This window comes from Camellia sinensis, chromosome 8 (genome assembly GCF_055761805.1).
Source record: "Camellia sinensis isolate YWXY chromosome 8, ASM5576180v1, whole genome shotgun sequence".
NCBI lineage: Eukaryota > Viridiplantae > Streptophyta > Magnoliopsida > Ericales > Theaceae > Camellia > Camellia sinensis.
Genome location: NC_138968.1, coordinates 25,893,109 through 25,914,050, shown reverse-complemented (window position 1 = coordinate 25,914,050; position 20,942 = coordinate 25,893,109). Strand labels below are relative to the sequence as shown.

The 20,942-nt window shown below is 40.1% G+C and overlaps 1 protein-coding gene across 1 annotated transcript; it reads left to right on the top strand.

Annotated features, from left to right (window-relative positions):
- Positions 1–1,353: 1,353 nt before the first annotated feature.
- LOC114319423 (F-box protein At4g00755) lies at positions 1,354–20,650 on the top strand. Its single transcript, XM_082885030.1, has 6 exons — positions 1,354–1,549; positions 9,407–9,820; positions 13,576–13,754; positions 14,536–14,880; positions 15,361–15,656; positions 20,312–20,650. Exons 1-6 carry the CDS (start codon positions 1,423–1,425, stop codon positions 20,418–20,420), a joined length of 1,470 nt encoding a protein of 489 aa, XP_082741156.1. The 5' UTR covers positions 1,354–1,422; the 3' UTR covers positions 20,421–20,650.
- The last annotated feature ends 292 nt before the right edge of the window (positions 20,651–20,942 follow it).

The following is a 20,942-nucleotide window of genomic DNA, read 5'->3' as shown; positions in this document are numbered from 1 at the left end:
TTTGAGTCAACAGTAAAGTGAGCTCTGTAGCTGTTGATGATGCCCATCTCTCTCTCTCTTACAGTTTCTCTCTCTTCAGGTATATTTCATCAATAATGATAGAGACCACTAATTTTGGAGCTCTAAAAGACCACTAATGACATGACACTCAATAAAAAAAGAAAAAAAATACAACACAAAGGCCAAAACATCAAATCATTCCTGGTGGGACCCACTGCCACATCATTAGTGATAGCACTAATTAGTGCTCTCACTCATTTTCTATATTTCATTAGATTTGTCTCCCCTCTTCTTCTCCTATGTATAGCATGTACTTCTAATATCTGGGTTTTGAATCACCATCCTGTTATTTTTTTTTGATCTGTCTGAATTATCGCTAGTATATTGAACTAATACCAATGAAAGGATTGATATATATATATATATATTTTTTTTTTTTTTGAGGAATTTTGTGTTTCATTTTCTTTACATGTTTAATTTACTAATATTCAGTTTATTGTGCTTTTGCAATGTTATTAGGTGTTTATTTATTTATTTAGTAACTTACACTTTCCTCCTTTTAGATTTCAAGAAAATATAGAAGCTCTACAATTTTGACATAATTATACTGAATTTTAAAAAAAATAAAATAAAATCACATAACACTTAGTGGCATTGTCATCAATAATTTAGTGCATTGTGATCAATAATTCGTTAGTCTAATTTACCCTTTTATTTTTAATATCTTTTTGAAATTTTATTTGTCATTGTTCTTTAAATGTTTAATTTACTAGTAAATTACGCTGATACCTCCTGAGGTTTGATCCAATTACATCTCATTTCTTGACGTTCTGGAAATTACATTGCCACCTTTGTGATTAATAGTCTCATTTCACAAACCCGCTGCTTATACAAAAAGCTACTCTTAGTAGAAAAATAGAAGAAATTACATTAAAAATAATAATAATAAAAAAACAAACAAACAAATAGAGGAAGTAACGCAAAGTACGAAAAGAAAAAGTGCATGAGTTCAATATTTTCAATCCATCTAAATAATACAATGACAGGAGTTTAGTGTAATTTTCCAAACATCTATTAAACTCAAATCTTAGGAGGTGTAAGTGTAATTTATCCTTAATTTACTAAGTGTTATGCTAACAACCATCCTGATTGTCATTAATGTGGAATTAATACAAAATAGTTATAATCTCAATATATTTTTCAAATAATTTTACACTATTATTTTTTACACATACATCAAAACTAACGACCACCGTATGTCATTAGCACTTCCTCATAATATTCATTTTATTGTACTTTTGTAGTATTAATAGGTTATTGTTATATATATATATATATATATATTTATATATTTTTAAAAGGAAGTAGAAGGCTGTGATCATCAACAATTTGTTTGGTATAATTGCAATAGTTTATCTTGAAATGGAGGGTTGTGGAGATCTCCTTCAAAGTCTTGGACCTGATTTGTCTATAAAGATTCTCATGTGTTTGGAGGACCCATCTGATCTCGTCCGTGTCTGTTCAGTTTCAAGTTCTTGGCGTCAGTTTGGTGAGCTCACATGTGCAAATTATAGGGCTTGCTTTAATTTTTATTATGTTAAGCTTTGATTCCACTATATTTTTGCCATGTACTTGCATATCATAGCTTTCTTTGGACTTCATGCATTGATGTATGAATTCTAATGTCAAAGATGTTTTCAATCTAGACAATTGTGTGCTCCATGTTCAAATTCTAGGTTTTATGACTCTTTTGAATACTGGCTTATAAGATTCATAAGGAGATATGATCAATTACCTCAATTGGAGGTTTTTTTTTTTTTTTTTTTTACTTGGGTGTTGTTCCTTTGAATGGAGTTTCTGGTCTCCAAATACTGTTCAGTTTGTCAGAATGATTTTGGACACAACTAGAATGGCTACTATTTGGCTTCTCAATGGAATAGTCATTCTCTTAAATTGGTGAATGGTGATTCTATTTGGAATGTACAATTTTTCCCCTTTTACAGAACCCAACATGGGAATGGGTATTTTGACGGAATGACCATTCCATTCCAGCCTTTATTGTAATGCCCCAACTTTTATTACCCGAATAACATTATCAAATATCTGATTTAAGTCCATTTTCTCATGCATACATGCGGAAGTAACATAAATAATAATTGAATAGTAATATCATCTCTCGTATGAATAATGATGAAATACTATTATAATCAGTTACAGTGCCCTTAAGTTTACATTAAGAAAATAAACGAAAGGGCTTAACCCTCGGCACATAACATGGGCATTCCGCCAAACAAATAATGGCCCTGAGGCCTACAGATAAGGATGACTTCAAGTCCCGAATAATCCTTCTAGCTATGTACCTGAAAAATTATTAACGTGGGTTGAACACAAAGGTCCAGTAGGGATTCTAATGAGTCTAAACAATAACATCATATAGATAGATAGGATCATAGTATCTAAATAATGTGACTTTTAATATCAACACAAGGGCAAATGGAACACCCGCCACAATTAATACACTAAAAGAAACAACAATAATATCAACACACTCCCATGTTTTACCGACCACTGGCACGGAAGGCTAAAGGCACACCCCTAATCCACACATATACGAAACAAAGTAAACAACTCTATCACATAAAACTATCCGACTTCGTCAAGCCATAACCACCACAACACGCTTTACTGGGCATGAGCCGGAAGAGAGCGAACCTGTCTCAAAGCGTCACGCTTTACCGGACCAAAGCCGGAAGGGAACGGAACCTCAAATCCACGCCTTACTGGGCGCATACTGAAAGGGAACAAAATCTATATCAATGCGTCATGCTTTACCGGACCAACGCTGAAAGGAAATAGACCCTCATATAACACATTCATCATCCAACACATCACATTACCACATTACTCTAAATTACACACGTAATTCAACAACATATAATACGCATAATCTATTTAACAATATCAATACCATCCTCCATTGATGGCTAATGACAAAACCTCTAAGCAATAAATACACAATTTTTATAATTAAATCCCATAACCGATTCCATGATTTCAAATCACCAACATTATCAATTTAACATAATCCAAGACAACCATTATTTCTTTATCTTCTATGGTACATTTCCAACTCACAAAGCATACAATTACTCATTAATTTTAAAACCATCAACTCTTCTCACGTCCTATTTTCATTTCTCAATTTTACAAAAGAGTTTTACAAACACCACTTTGACTTCAAAAGCCATCCAGTCATTCCAAAATCTCCTATGCACACAACATTCGCCAATATCCTTTTTATTATCCAAAATCCCAATTTGTTGATATTCAAACATGACCCAACATAAACCATTTTCACATTTTTAATATACAATGTTCAACATGGTTCAATAAATTTCAAATCATCAAATCTTCACTTTCTCATGAACATTAAATAAACATTTAGGGCGTTTTGCTCTAATCTCCCTAAACATGTCCCACTAGCATACACTCTCATAAATCCACAACGAAACACGAAATTTAACTCCAAATATCGAAACCCTAACTCTCATCATATACTTTTAGAAAACTCATAATAACATCATGTTTTGAATGCAATAAAAACTACCACTTATTTATCTATAGCGAGATATTGAAAAGAATCAAAGAAATCACTATCTCTCGAAGCGAAGAGGAGAAATCCCGAAAATCCAACAACGACGAAAATACGATTTGCCCAGATTAAAAGAAAGCCCTCGCTGTGCTCTATGTTGTGGTATAAGGAACTAGGGTGAGATCTAGGCTAGAAATAGATGAAACCAAGGGTTAAGAAGCTTAGAGCTTTGGAAATGGCGAACAAAAGAGAGAAGAGAAGAAAAAAAGCTGAAAAAGTCACTTTCATGCTCATTGCTGACTTATATAGATTGACCACCATGGGAGCGACTGTCATAGTCGCAAGCGCGACCTAATGACCGCGGACACGACCAAGCTGGTCGCAGGCTATCATCGTGGCCCATTGCGGGCCATGCAATTCCTTGGACCAAAATATCAGAAGGTGGTTTTTGGTTGCGGCCTATTGTGGGTGCGACCCTCAATAACCAACAATGCTGATTGATCCAAGTGTTTCAGGGACAAAACCAAGGTGTTCCTGTAAGATTTCTGAATAAAGTTTGTATATATATTCAAAAATGACGAATACAAAGATTACAATCAATATATATTGCAATACTAACCCTAATCCTAACCCAAACCTAAAATAGGAAATACAATTAATCTACACAATCAATTGAATCTGAAATAGGAAATACAATTAATCTACACAATCAATCTAAGATTTCCATAAGCAACATAATATTCTCGTACCCCTGCTCAAACTCAAGGTGTTTTAGCAGAAAACACTGAGAGTTTGCCAAGAAGAAACTGAAAGCAAGCAGTGGTGTGAGTCTTCATAAAGAAATCAGCAAGTTGTAAGGCCGAAGAGACGAAAGGAAGTGAGATGGAGCCAGACTGCAGATGTTGACGGACAAAATGACAATCAATCTCAATGTGTTTTGTCCGCTCATGAAAAACAGTGTTATGTGCAATCTGAATAGCACTACGATTGTCACAGTAAAGGGAGGTCGGAGAAGACTGAGGAATACCCAAATTAGTCAAGAGACAACGAAGCCAAACAATCTCAGCAATGGCATGAGCCATAGCACGGTACTCAGCCTCAGCAGTGGAACGTGCAACAACAATATGTTTCTTGCCCTTCCAAGAAATCAAAAAATCATCAAGAAACATATAGAAGCCAGAAATGGACTTGCCATCAGTGACATCACCATTCCAATCAGAATCAGCATAAGCCACCAAGTTCAAAGAGGAAGTAGAAGACAATAGTAAATCCTGAAATATAGTGCCCTGAAGATAGCGAAGAATCCAAACCAAAGCAGCCTAATCGATAGAGTGAGGAGTAGAGACAAACTGGCTAACCACATGAACAACATAGGCAAGATCAGGACGATTTACCATCAGATAGACTAAGCAACCCACGAGCTCTCGGTATAAAGTAGAATCATCCAGAAGAATACCATCAGTAGTGTTGAGCTTTACATTAACCTCAATGGGGGTATCAGAAATCTTAGTGTCAGTAAGACCGGTACGATGAATAACCTCATTGGCATACTTGGCCTGAGAGAAAGTAGCCCTTGGGAGAAGAAGCGACTTCAATACCAAGAAAATACCGCAATGGACCCAGATCTTTCATTTCAAAGGTGTGAAAAAAATGCTGCTTGACCGCAGATATAGGAGGAGAGTTAAAACCAGTGATGACCATATCATCCACATACAGTAATAACGCAACAAATCCAGCAGAGGTGTGGAGAAGAAATAAAGCAGAGTCCTAGGCACAAGGATGAAACCCAAGCTCAGTAACAGTAGTTTGAAAGTGATCATACCATGCATGAGGAGACTGCTTTAGACCATATAGAGCATGCTGAAGGCGACAAACTTGTTCAGAGGAATGGTAAAGGCCAGGGAGGGAAAGTATGTAAACCTCTTCAGTGAGATGGCCATTAAGAAAAGCATTCTTAACATCCATCTAATAAAGAGGCCAAGAACGAACAGTAGCGACAGAGATCAAAGTACGGATAATAGTCATCTTGGCAACAGGAGCAAAGGTCTCCTCATAATCAATACCATACTCTTGTGAGAAACCTTTGGCAACCAGACGAGCTTTATAGCGCTCAAGAGAACCATCAGAATGAGTATTGACTTTGTAGACCCATTTGCAACTAACCGGATTCTTACCAGCAGGCAAAGGAACCAACTCACAAGTACTAGTTTTTTGTAAAGCAGACAACTCATTCTCCATAGCTTGAACCCAATGAGGATCCTGACAGGTCTCCTTGTAAGACTAAGGTTCTAAAAAAGAATGAATAGTATATAAAAAAGTACGATAGGAAGCAGAAAAACATATATTAGACCAACCCAACCTATTTGGAGGATGACGCGCTCGAATAGGATATCGATGTTCAATAGGATCAGAGTCGTCAGAGGCAGGGGGATTAGCAGCAGGGGCGGAGACAACCGGTGGAGGAGGAGCCTTGCGACAAGAATAAACTAACAACAGAGGAGGAGAAGAAACCAAAGGAGGAGAAGCATCTAGAGGTGAAGTAGGAGGAGAAGATGAAACAAGCTCAGGAAGAATTGTGGAGATGTACTCATCAGACGGGACCTCAGAAGAAAACAGATCAATATGAACTAAATCATCTTCGGAAACTAGAGTGGTGAGAGGAGGAAGTTAAAATTAAGGTAGACGTTCGAGAAAAGAAACATGACGGGATACATAAAGACGACGGAAAACAGGGTCGTAACACCGATAGTCTTTCTGAGTAAGACTATAACCCAAAAAGACACAGAGGACAGATCAAACACTAAGTTTGGTCTTATCTTTGCGGGGAAGAAGGACAAAACAGGCAGAACCAAACACACAAAGGAGGGAGTAGTTAGGAATTTGGGAGAACAAAGCTTGATAAGGAGACCGACCAGAAAAAAGGGAGTAAGCATGCGGTTGAGAGGTAAAGCAGCAGTAAGAACTACCTCCCCCAGAATAGAGCCGGAACTGAGGCAGAGAGAAGAAGAGACCTAGCTGTCTCAAGGAGATGATAGTGTTCACGCTCGGCTCGACCATTTTGGACAGGTGTACCTGTACAGGAAGTTTGGTGAATGGTCCCAAATTAGCCAAATACTCACAGAACTCATTTTTAAAATATTCCCTACCCAAGTCAGACCGTAACACTTTAATTGTAGACCCAAATTGAATAATAATCATAGACTAAAAGGTACGGTATATCTGATAGAAATCGGACTTATGAGTTATAAGATAAACCCAAGTGTAACGGGTGTAGTCATCAACAAATGACAAATAGTATGCAGAACCTCCTTTGGTGAGAACAGGAGAAAGGCCCCAAACATCAGTATGAACTAAAGAAAATGGTGTATCAGATATGGAAGTACTTTCATGAAAAGGTAAGGCTGCCATTTTGGCAAGTTTGCACCCTCGACATTTAGTAAGTTCACTAGGAGAAACTTTACCTAAAATACCATACTTAGCTAAAGACTATAAGCAATTAGCAGACAAATGCTTTAATCTAGAATGCCACAAGCAAAAAGGATTAGACAGAGAATCTAACTGAAAAGAAGAAAAGGTAATCGGAAAGGTTGCTATAGGCAGATGCAAGCTCTCCACCACATAGAAGTCTCCAACTCTACAGTTGGTCCCAATCTGCTGCTTAGATATCTGATCCTGCACAGAACTGATAAAAGAAGAAAAGATAACATCAAAACCAAAGGTATCAAGCTGACTGATAGATAATAAACTGACAGATAATTGAAGAACATAAATGACAGATGGAATAAAGACAGCAGACGGTAGGACAGACCCCAACAAATATAATAGATATACTAGACCCATTAGCAGCATTAAGAGTAATAGGTAAGAGGGGGGGAAATATAATTTTGAAGTAAGGAGAAATGAAGAGTCATACAATGAGAAGCACCAGAGTCAAAAATCCAGACAGACGAAGAGATACCTAAAGAAGACCCAAGCAAACTTGAATGAAGTGAGGAAACAACCGAAGTAGAAGGGGAGGGAGACAATATATGCTGAAGTTGACTAATCAGTGTATGTTAACGTTGACTAATCTGAGCAGTCAAGAAAGCCAAGTCACGATCAGGAGCCGGAACAGATGCAGTAGAACCGGTGAGAGGCCGAACGGTACTCAAAAGAGGAGCGCAGAACTTGATCGGAAACTGGGGAGAAGACAAGCAAGACAGACATCCCTTCTTGGGACAGTGATATTTCCAATAGCTCCTCTGATGGTAGAAGACATACTCATCTGAAACCAGAGACATTATAATAACTAGAAAACTAAGGGGTTCAAGTGTAATAAACCCAAAATAGAGTAAAATAGACAAGCAAGGATCTAAACGTAATAAATCCAAAAAACAATACTAGATGGGTCAATTACCCTGTGGGTCCAACCTAACCCCGAGAGAGAGAGAGATACAGCACCAGTAAACAAGTCAGGGAAGGAGATGTATTTCTCGAAACTCGATCCACTGAGAGGAAGGTTTTACGAACTCAATACCAGCAAGAGAGAGAACTAGACTTTCGACTCATTAGGGGACCTTCACGAGAGACAGTCTTCGTGAACCAAAGCGAGAGAGATGTTGTGTGTGCTCCAGAAGTCGAACCCAGATGTGTTGTCGAGACTCATGATCACGTGTGCAGACGGAGACGAGGATCGCGAGTCCAGAAAGAGGCAGTTCAAATCAACAACTTCAGCAACTACTCAGAAGACCAGGTCGTCGATGCACAGAGGAAGAAGGGCTGAGACTTGCGAGACACAAGATTCCAAAGTTTCAATCACGCGAGGCGAGTCGAACACAGAGGTGCTTATTACAAAGCAGATGGGTCCAGATGGGTGAGTCACGAACTGTGATTTCGATACAAGAATCGGAAGAGAACTTCAACCGAAGAGGTTAGAACCGAAGGCGACAACGATGGCGCTAGGATTTCACACACGACTTTGATACCATGTAAGATTTCTGAATAAAGTTTGTATATTCAAAAATGACAAATACAAAGACTACAGCCAATATATATAGCAATACTAAACTTAATCCTAACCCTAATCTGAAATAGGAAATACAATTAATCTACACAATCAATCTAAGATTTCCATAAGTAACATAATATTCTCACAATTCTAAGACCACAACTCAACAAGGTAAGACAAAAGTTAACTAAAACAACACGTGCTCCCACCAGAAAGGCTAAAGGGTCGGGTTTTTTACCCAAGCCACTACATTTATTCTAATGAACCAAACACTACCTCAGTTCACGTAACAAGTTCTTTCCTATTTTACCTGGACAACTGTTTTTCGGTGGTTGATAAAAAGAGAGAATACAACAAAAGTTGTTTATCTGTTTTATTTATTGTTTTAATTTGGGTTTAAATCTGATGCAATGATTGCAGAAAGCTTCACGAAGCAGCTTTGTTTAAGAATGTTTCCCAAAATATCACTTAGATGTAGTGTTTGGTTCACTAGAATGATTTTGGGTAGGAATGGAATGACTATTCTTTGGCTTTCCAATGGAATGGCCATTCTCTTAAGTTGATGAATGGTGGTTTTCTTTGGGATGCACAATTTCTCTCTTTTTAACAAACCGAACATGGGAATCTGTATTTGGATGAAATGACCATTCCATTCCGACCTTCATTCTTCTAATCCAAACACTACCTCACTTTTTAGTTACAGAACAAGTTCTTCCCTCTTTTACCGGGATAACTAATTTTCATTGATTAATAAAAAATGAAAATACAACAGAAGTTGTTTATCGGTTTTATTGATTGTTTCTGGCATGGGTTTAAATGTTATGCAGTGATTAAAAATCACCTCTCGAAGCAGCTTTGTTTAAGAATGTTTCCTGAAATATCAAGTGTTGCCCGGATTATTGAAGTGGAAAACATGATAGAACCTGTAAAAGTCAAGCCTGACAATTCTATGGAATGGGAATGCCTGGAGAGGGATCATAGGGTCTATTCATTTTTAGCTCGAGGTCTTACCACTTCCTTGAGAAAAGATTGCATTTCAGAGGCCTTTGGTGCATCTAGCACTGATCATTACCCTGAAGAAAGCATTCATAATACTTTGGAACCAAGTGATATGGTTGAAGATAGAGCTTCGTACTGGTCAAGTGTAGGTGAAAGTGATCCCGCGGTTCCTGAGATGTTGCTTTATGAGTTGATTTCAAAGTTGTGTATTATCTCTGAAATCCATATACAGCCATTCCAAGGTTAATTTCAAAACTCCTTTAACTGTCATGTGTTTTTTGTCTTTTACTATCAAAAGGATACGAAGGGGTGACCAAAGCATGGCAACCCTTGTTGAACATAGCTATAGGAGCCCGTCTCTTGGGGAGCCAAATAGGAGACATAGGCAGGTCCAGCAAACATTCGTGTTAATGTAAAATGTAAATTGTGTAAATTACCACACCACCCACTCCACCTACCACCTCCACTACCACCTTCACCTACTCTAAAATCCTCTCCTATATAACTCCTTGTAATATACACAATACACACACCAATCAATACAAATTAATCAATAATACAGAAATTCTTTCATGGTATCAGAGCTATAGGTTAGCTCTTGGTGATCTTCACCTTCCGGCGGGCGGCAACCTTGCCTTCACCGCCCGCCGGACCCCAACCATGCTTATTGAAACCTCCATCAACTCCATTACCAACCTCCATGGCTCTTCTAGCTCGAAACTCACATCGAATGGCCCTAGTCGCATCACAGAGATCAGCAACGATCCACCCCACCCTCCCATCACTGGCTCCGCCATCGCCGTCGCCGTCGCAGCCCACGCCCTACTCCCGCCCGCCGGAGCTCAACTAATTCGAACTTCCCAACTCCCTCTGTAAAAACCTCCAAAAAAAAAAAAAAAAAAAAAAAAAAAATCCACACCTAATTCCCCATTATTTTTGGCTTTCCTTTCAGACCAGCATGGATCTCTTCCGCAACGCCAAGGCGGTGCGCCTCCGCAGCCACCACGACAAGTACCTCCTCGCCGACGACGACGAAGACTTCGTCACTCAAGACCGCAACGGCTCCGCCAAGAACGCCCGCTGGACCGTCGAATTCGTCGACGACGACAGCGGCAGAGCCAACTTCCTCCGCCTCAAATCCTGCTTCGGAAAGTACCTCACCGCCTCGAACCAGCCATTCCTCCTCGCCATGACCGGTCACAAGGTCGTTCAGAGCTCACCGGCTGGCCGGCTCGACTCGTCGGTGGAGTGGGAGCCGATTCGGGAAGGGAATCAGGGGAAGTTGAAGACGAAGTTGCTTCTGATTCAAGCTCGCCTTCCACTCATTCTGCTAATTTTTTATCTAATAGTTTTGGGCGACAAGATGAGACAGAATGCACCAAGAACATCATAGAATATATGATTAACAAGCTCGGCATGGAGGAGGATAAATTCTCTCTGTCTCCCTCTTCCTTTTGGCAGAATTGAAAATTGAATACCCACTCTCTCTCTCTCTCCTATTTCTACTTTTCTCTTCCTTTTGGCAGAATTGAAAATTGCATACCCACTCTCTCTCTCTCTCTCCTATTTCTACTTTCCAACCACCATCTACTTTCCTATTTCTTTTCTTTTTTTTTTTATATTTACTTTACTCCATCTTTTGACAAGCCCACGACACACCAAGCAAACCCATCATCTTCCTTTTCCATTAGTGGTCGGACCCGCCCCACTACATTTGACTCTCTCATTTCTTTTTTATTTTTCATCTACTTTCCTATTTCTTTTCTTTTTTTTTTTATATTTACTTTACTCCATCTTTTGACAAGCCCACGACACACCAAGCAAACCCATCATCTTCCTTTTCCATTAGTGGTCGGACCCGCCCCACTACATTTGACTCTCTCATTTCTTTTTTATTTTTTATTACTTTACCCTTCACACACTTCTCTTCTTTTTTATTTTCTTTTATACTTTATTTTCTTCCCCCTTCCTCTCTGTTTATGTCAGTGCGCTACATAGCCTTCTCTGCGCAGCACATGGATATGAGTAAAAACAAAACAAAAAAAAAAAAAAAAAAAAAAGAGCAGAAGAAGAAGAATTGCACACCAAACTCATTTTATTCATGTCGGGGCTCGCCCCGCTCATCATTTTACACCAAAAAAAAAAAAAAACAAAAAAAAAAAAAAACAAAAAAAAAAAACAAAAAAAAAAAACAAAAACAAAAACAAAACAAAACAACCACACCCACAGCGGGCTTTTTTTTTCTTCTCTACTCTGCTGCAGGTCTCTTCTTCTTGCTTTTCTCTTGGGTGTCCCTTGCCGGTGTTGCCTCCGTGTTTCCCACTCCACTGGGCATGATCACTACTCCTTGCTCCTCCACTGCAGCATATGGCGGCCCTCCAAATCGGAACATCACGGTGGCCTTCCGCTTCAGCTCCTTGTTTTCTGCCCTTAGCACGCTTATCTCTGCTCGCGCATCCTTATACATGCGTTGGAGCAGAGCCAGCTGGGAGTTTAATTGCTGCACCTCATTTGTCCTACTCTGCAGCCGGTGCGACAAGTTTGTGACCGCCGTCATGGACTCCACACATGCCTTCAAAGTATACTGATTCGCCTCCACATCCGTTTGCACTGCCATTTTTTGCTCCACCGACTGCATCGGAAAGTTCAACGGAGCAAACCCAGTGGTGTTTGGTTGAGGTTCACGGGACACCGCACCCGTTATCTCTCTTGTTGACTCGTTGAGGTCGGGAAAGAGAGTCAGCAGACCACGGGACGACGAAGCCATCTCTCGCAACAGAGTGTTACAGACTATCTCTCTCAGCACAACGAAGCGTTTTTCAGAAGTTTTTCTTCGCAAGTTGTTTGTCTTCTGCCTCAGCCTCAGCCTTCGTCTTGATTAAATAACCCAGACAGCCACGCGCATCGCGCGCCTCTTGACACCGACAACCTGGCACGCCTTTTCATGGCACGCCTTTTCATGGCTCGGGCACGCCTTTTGATGGCACACCTTTTGAGGGCACGACTTTTGAGGGCTCGATATATATCTACATGTATATTTTTTGGGCAGCCTATCTACACACTCATACAGTGTCTTCTACACCGGTCAGCTTTATCAATCCCTTTGTTTCAACCTCAAATAGGTTTCTATCTTTACACCTATTTGAGTTTGAGGGGGGGTTATACACAGTATCATGTATAAGTCGCTCATGGCGCACTCCCTAAGTCGCCCCCTTGGTGCACCACCACAAGCTTCTACATCGGTCCGACATGACCCCGTAAACTGTCCCGACATTTGATTCCGGTCAGCTTCTACAACGGTCCGACATGACCCCGTAAACTGTCTTCTACAACGGTCCGACATGACCCCATAAACTGTCCTGCTACAACGGTCCGACATGACCCCGTAAACTGTCTGCTACAATGGTCCGACACGACCATACCGTGTCTTCTACAACGGTCTGACACGACCATACCGTGTCTCCTATCCTGTTTTATTTTATTTATCAGTTTATTTTTCTGTTTTATTACTCTCTTCAAACTCAAGTTGGTTAGTTCCTATCCTCCTTGAGTTTGAGGGGGGCTGTTAATGTAAAATGTAAATTGTGTAAATTACCACACCACCCACTCCACCTACCACCTCCACTACCACCCACTCCACCTACCACCTCCACTACCACCTTCACCTACTCTAAAATCCTCTCCTATATAACTCCTTGTAATATACACAATACACACACCAATCAATACAAATTAATCAATAATACAGAAATTCTTTCAATTCGGATTCACAGGTGCTCCCTCGAGATGGGCCAAGCTATAGTGGGCATGAGTCTCATGCCCCCTAGTGACCGTTGATGGGACTCAAACCCATGGCCTGCTATCCACCAAACCACTTGAGAGGGTGTCCCTGACCAGCAGGCCATCACCCTCGGGTGGCTTTTACACTCGTGTTGTATACTTGTTTCAGACTCTGATTTTTTTTTTTTTATTGACAAAAACTATGTTTTCTTATCAGTGTATTTTGAGTTAGGATTTCCTATATATTCAGCAAAGGCCGTGCGTTTTCGAATGGGATGTCCCAGATCCCTGACGGAAATAGGAAGTGACTCCTCAGATGAGTCTGATGCTGTCCATGAATCCGCTGACAACTTATTTGAATGGACATATACGTCACCCGAATTTCCAATGGCTCAGGTAAGTTTACAATTAATGTGTGTGATTTACTCTTTTTTTTTTTGGTAGGACCAATGACTGGGAAGAAGTGAAAGGGGAGAAGAGGGAGAGGTGGAGACATTTTTCTTTCTTTGTAGGAAGCGAATGATAGGAGGAAGGAAAAGTCATGTGTAATCTCTTTGGGTCCACCAAAACCAATCACTCCAAAAATGGGTGAAAATCAGGGGAAAATATCAAGTGCAATTTTTACTTTCAAATCTTTGCCCTTCGAAGGAGACCGCATGTAAATATTTTGAAGGATAATGGTAAACTAAAATAACTCCTCTCTGCTCAACGAAGGTAGCAGAGGAAAAGTCTATTAGCCATCCCTTTTATCTTGTCCTTCATCTTAGTTTTCTGTCCCCTCCTACCAAACAAAGCATGAGTTTTTCTATTCAGTGTGGCAAAGAAGATTCGTCGTGTTGTTTTTTGTATTGAGGACCCTTATTCTTAGATTCTTGGCAAAAGCTAAGTAAAAACTATGAAGCTTTGAACAGATATCAATTTTTATGGCGTTGTCTCCTTATAGGATATGTTTCAAGAAGGAAAAATAACAAAACATGTCTACCATTTTGCAAGTATATTAAATTATGGGGAAACGAGTATAAATGATTGCATGGAATTCTTAAGATATGGTAACCTCAAGCAAATCATCAAGATGCAATTTGAAGTCCTATTTAGCCCTCTTTTTCTATATTTTAACCATTTTTAGTGCATTATCTCAAAATCTAAAATGTTTAGATGATTTCTTCATGGATATTAGGAGAATCGCTTGCAGAAATTCAAGCTACCAGAACCTGTTCTTTGCATTGGTGGAATCCTGCAAATAGAGCTTTTGGGTAGAGCACAGAGAGAAGAAATTGATGGTTTATATTTGTTAGAATTTACCATCACCTACCACCACTACCACCTCACCTACTCCACTAAACCTAACCCACTACACCACTACCACCTCACCTACTCCACTAAACCTAACACACTACACCACTACCACCATCCACTACACCTACATCTATATAAGGAACCATTTGTAATAGACAGAATATCAATCAATATATCAAATACATCAATCAATAATACATTTATTTTTTACATGGTATCAGAGCAAGGTTGAGAAGCTAGTAATTCTGCTTCACCGGCGGGCGGCAGCCTCGCCTTGGCCGCCCGCCGGACCTCTACACATATCTTCATTCCGGACCTCAACCTATTCCATTTATTTTCTTCACATACCTTCCCATCATTGTCCAAATACTTTCAGACTATGTCTCCATTGTGAGTCTTGAGAGCCTTGACAGCTTTACCCCTTGATACACCTGCCTGTGTCATCACCAAATCAATGTCACGTGGCTCCACCCCAGTCTCGTCAATCTCTCCCTCTTCAATGTCAACTGGAACGCCCTTCTTCTGAGCTCTATCAACACAATCACTCTCTCTGCCGCGACCATGGCAGGACTTGCAGCAAGCAATACTATTGCTGCCATTGGAGTGCCACTTTTTGCTTTTAAATTGTCATCAACACTCTTGTTTTGTGCAGCCACAGGGATGTTGATGGTGATGAACAAGCTCCAACCATCACAACTTGCTGAAGAACAGCGCAGCGCTGCCCGGTTGTTTAAGCAAAGTGAATGAGGCAATGGAGAAGGTTTTGGCACTTGACCAAGCATACCCACTTCCCTTACTTGGAGTCATGCTTGAAAAGTTTCCTTTAACATTTGAGCCTGCTGTTTGGTGGCCTTCAAAACTTGCCCAAAATGAAAGAAAAGTATATGAAGACAGAGAGGTTAAGTTGAAGAAGAGGGAGAGGAAGGACAAGAGAAAGGCTGCAGATGCAGCTGCTGATAAGAAACAAAACGGTTCAAAGAAGCGATCTACTGCTCCTCTTTAGTCCTGTGTTTAAGCTCACCTCAGCTGGATCTTCTTGTTTCTCTTCTTTTTTCCGTCTCACTTTTCTTTGATAGAATGCGATGATTATTGTTCTCTCTCTCCTTGTTCTGTGGATAGCCTCAGGCACTCTCTCTCTCTCTCCACTCAAGGACACCCCCTAGCCTCAGGCTCTCTCTCTCTCTCCACTCAAGGACACCCACTCTTCTTTTCTTTAAACATAAAACCCTCTCTCATATCAGAGCCACTTTAATCATATCCACCACCATTCACCTATCTTTATCTCTTTTCTCTACAACTCTCACCCGCGCACATGCTTTCCTCCTTAATATATTATTATTATTATTATAAAACCAAAAAAAATAAAAAATAAATAAAAATAAAAAATAAAAAATATATATATATCTATTTTTATATACCGCACACCGTTGCGGCTTTCAATTATATTCTTATTATTTCTTTCTTTCTTTTTCTTTCATATTATTTTTAATCTTTTTTCAAATTCCTTTCATACCATATAGCTTTGCACACCAAACTAAATTTTATTCATCTCAGGGCTCAACCCCGATCACAATTTTACAAAAAAAAAAAAAACCAAAAATACAACAACCAAAGATTTGTTTTCTTTTCTGCAGGCGGCCACCCACCGACCTCACTTCTTCGCCTATTCCGCCAGTCTCTTCTTCTTGCCTCCGTCCTGGACGGCCCTTGCCGGTGTTACCTCCGTGTTTCCCACTCCACTGGGCACGATCACTACTCTCTGCTCCTCCACTGCAGCATATGGCGGCCCTCCAAATCGGAACATCACGGTGGCCTTCCGCTTCAGCTCCTTGTTTTCTGCCTTTAGCACACTTATCTCTGCTCGCGCATCCTTATACATGCGTTGGAGCAGAGCCAGCTGGGAGTTTAACTGTTGCACCTCATTTGTCCTGCTCTGCAGCCGGTGCGACAAGTTTGTGACCGCCGTCATGCTTTCCACACATGCCTTCAAAGTATACTGATTGGCCTCCACATCTGACTGCACTGCCATTCTTTGCTCCACAGACCGCATCGGAAAGTTTAACGGAGTAAACTCCAGGGCGCTTGGTTGAGGTTCCAGTGCCACCGCACCAGTTGTCTCTCTTGTTGACTCGTTGAGGTCGGGAAAGAGAGTGAGCAGACCACGAGAAGAAGAGGCTATGTTCTGGGTAGCTGAACGGGAAGAAGAAGCCATGTTTTTTGGGTTGCTGAGTGTTTCAGAGCAGGGTTGGTTACAGAATGTTACAGAGAACGAAGAGGTTTCAACTGGTTTGTTATGCTTCCAAGCCTCAGACTTCGCTTTGGTTTATAAAGACAGAGACGACGAGGCCGACACGCGCTCTGTCAATCACGTGCATCGCCGCGTGTCAGGCGCCCCTTTTGATGGCTCGACGCTTTCTGTCGGGCACGTCTTTTGATGAAGTGGGCGCGCCTTTTGATGGCACGCCTTTTGATGGCACGCCTTTTGAAAAAATGGGCACACCTTTTGAGGGTGCGACTTTTACAAGGGTCCGACAAGACTCTGTAAACTGTCCCGACATTGATCCCGGTTAGCTCCTTTATGGGTCCGACAAGACTCTGTAAACTGTCCCGACATTGATTCCGGTTAGTTTCTACAAGGGTCCAGCAAGACTCTGACACCGCCATGACCCCATAAACTGTCTTCTACATCGGTCTGACACCGCCATCCAGTGTCCTCTACACCGTTATGACACCACCATACAGTGTCTTCTCCAACGTTATGACACCACAATACAGTGTCCTCTACAACGTTATGACACCACCATTCAGTGTCTTCACCAATGGTCTGACACGACCATACAGTGTCTCCTATCCTTTTTTATTTTTATGTATTTTCTTGTTTTGTTCCTCTCTTCAAACTCAAGTTGGTTAGTTTCTATCCTCCTTGAGTTTGCGGGGGGCTGTTAGAATTTACCATCACCTACCACCACTACCACCTCACCTACTCCACTAAACCTAACCCACTACACCACTACCACCTCACCTACTCCACTAAACCTAACACACTACACCACTACCACCATCCACTACACCTACATCTATATAAGGAACCATTTGTAATAGACAGAATATCAATCAATATATCAAATACATCAATCAATAATACATTTATTTTTTACAATATTATATATGGTTAGTTCCTTGCATTGCAGTCCTATCTCCTATTACTGTTACTCTGAGTTATTTCTTTATGGACTGAATTGTGAGTCATGTTAGATAATTTTAGCATTTGAAAGTGTCCATGTGATGTTGTGAGTCATAATTTCTAAGTTTGAATGTGTTCATGTGATGCTGTGGAGCTTTATCTTCGGGTTCGTCTAAAGAATAAAGTCAAGGAAACTGTAAAATTTATGGTCTGTATGAATAGCATATCTGGTGCAGGATGACTTACCTAAGGTAATGGTTTTGGTCAAATTGTCTATGCTTTATTTATTCTTTTTGTGACGCAACAACCTTTAGGCTCATCTTAAGAAGAAATCTATGAAGCGCCGATAATTCAAAATACGGCCATAGCAGTGTCGGACACATATGGGACAGAGACACAGTGAGAACACATGGGACGCCATGTCATGCTGTCACAAACCCTGGGGTGAGCCCCTACCAACATGGTGGTTTCCACACAGTTGATAAGATTGCAATGTGAGTCTTGTGATGCACTTGAGCCTGCTTTGGTACTACTACCACAAATCCAGACCTGTCAAAAGAGTCAACCCACAAGAGACTACCCAACCCAGGGATCTCATACGCAAGTAGCATGACCCTTTTGAGAGGTCCGGGTCCATGACACTTGGCTACTAAAAGTTTGGCCTAAACTTCTTGCGTTTTGACATCATTATTTGCTGGACTTTTTTCTTCTTGTTGAGTCTTTTTTCTGTCTCTTGTATTTGGCAGTTTTAGGATCTTTGTCACTTTATGGTTGCTGTAAGAGTAAGAAAAAGTAAAAAGTTGACTCTCTGTCAGTGACTTCATTTTTTTGTCAAACAGATTCTTGCTTCAGATTTAGTAGGGTAGCACCCTTTGTGTGGCTTGTGATTTCCTTCCAACTTCTTGTTGGCCGTGGATTACTGTAAAACAGATTCTTGCTTCAGATTTAGTAGGGTAGCACCCTTTGTGTGGCTTGTGCTTTCCTTCCTGGCTGTGGATTACTGTAGGTGGATTGCTGTAGGCAGTTTTTGTTGGGGGATTTTTTTCCCTTTCCTTAGTTCATGCCAGGTCCTCCCACTTGATTGGCTGGAGGCTTTTGTGCCAACCTAGTTGGGACATTGTCTTCTCAGCAATGATCCGGTGGTTGGCCCTCGACTTTTGGGTGTTTCTTCCTCTTGTACTCTGTTCTTCACATTAATAAATTTCTTTGCCAATCAAAAAAATTTTAAAAAAAAGTAGAATTTAAGATTGTTAAAGCAATTGATGGCAAATTAGTTTCTTCATATGAAGGAAAAAGCTATTTGAGGTTGACTTCATGTATCTATGAGCCACAAAAAACAATAAATGACCTACCGTCAAATTAGGCACTACATAATCATCCTATGGTCGAATTGTCACCTCAAAATTCAATCAGATCAGATCAGATCAACTAGCATGGTTAAAGATCATCATTCTCTTTCATTTGACCCAATTGGTTCTTTTTTGATATGGGACGTTCAATCAGCTTGTGTGACCCTATCTCTGGGTATTTTCTTTTGATTTTCTGCTGGTAGAAACAATCTTAGTTTCTGAAAAAATGATAATATGTGTATTGGCTTACGTGGTGGACCAATTAAAAGGCGAGCTTGTGAGAAGCACCATGAGGTTGACCTATGAAATTCATAAATTTATTATAGATTTATATTTTCTTTTTCACTTATTCATATTGTACATAGCTTCCCCCCCCCCCCCCCCTCGCTTTTTTTTGGGTGCAATTTTTGTACTATTATCTAACATGTCTCCCTTTTGCTAGTTAATTGTAATCTACACTAGGAAAAGGAAAGACTATTTGCCTTCGGCTTCACACCTGCATTTTTTGCCTTTCGAATCTAGGAATCTACATATTTCATTAGACACACTCTTGTCTTCTGTGTCAATGTTGTGGACTCTCATAAATAACAAGGATCAAGTCTCAGTATACGCGTTTTGTGATTTCATTTTGTTATTCATGTGTCCGAAAGATTAGAGAAGATATGATGTTTGCCGAGGAGAAATTTTTTTTTTTTTTTTTTTTTGTGTGTGTGTGTGTGTGGGGATATTCACATCATGTTTATGCAAGACAGACATTGTGACCCCTCTAAAATGACTCTTTTGCTATAAATTTTCTGAATTCAAGTATATGTTAAAGGTATAATAGTATGGTAATGTACAAGTAGTCAGTTGAACAAGCGAGCCCTAAATGATCTTTGAATGACTAAAACCCCATCTCTTCTGCAGCATTTTATGAAATAGCCACGACTGGTGTGGATTGAACATGAAAATGGGAAGTTCCTATGAGTTTACAAATTGTTATTAGATTCTCGAAGTATTTAGTCTAAGCATTTAAATCAAAACAAAGGTTAAATTTCAGTAATTTCTGATCCCGTGTACACCTGCTTTGCCTGAATTTGGTAATTTCTTGGTTATGTTGATCTTTGTTTATTGCCATTTTGCAGCATCTCGCATGTTCAAGCTGTCGGACGACCACTCTCCTTGGGATTTGATGTCGACATTCATGATCCCATGGGAAGATGCACGTTGAAGTACTACCCAGGGGCAGCGTAAATGATTCTGAACACATTACTCGGGAGTGGAGTGGTAATAGATGACAATGATTCTGATGTTGACGAGTTTGTTGCTTAATTACTATTATTATTTTGCCTTATGATCTTTATGCTGGTGGATGGTATTCGATACTCTATTTTGGATACATTGCTTAAAGCACTTCATTTGAAGTCCCCCCGAGCACAACGATCCAATCGTGATTCCTTATGAAATTTGCCTTTTGAAATATCCCTTCTGATTTGTTTGTCTACAATAGATTGAAACTATAAGAATTCATTCAACAACAGGCATTTTACAATGTTTAAGCAAAAGAATGGTTTTTTTTTTCTTACTTCTGTTGGGTACATTAAAAATGCTGAAGAAAGGTGGCGTTTCCAGTAATATTGTGTGAGCGTTTTCACACTTGAGCCCGACACAAGGGCATAGAATCTCGGGGCAAGGTCTACGTGGCCCCATGTAGCGAGAGACTCGAATCCAAGAATCTAATCATTTTTGGCAAAAAATCGGAGCCCAAAACATTGA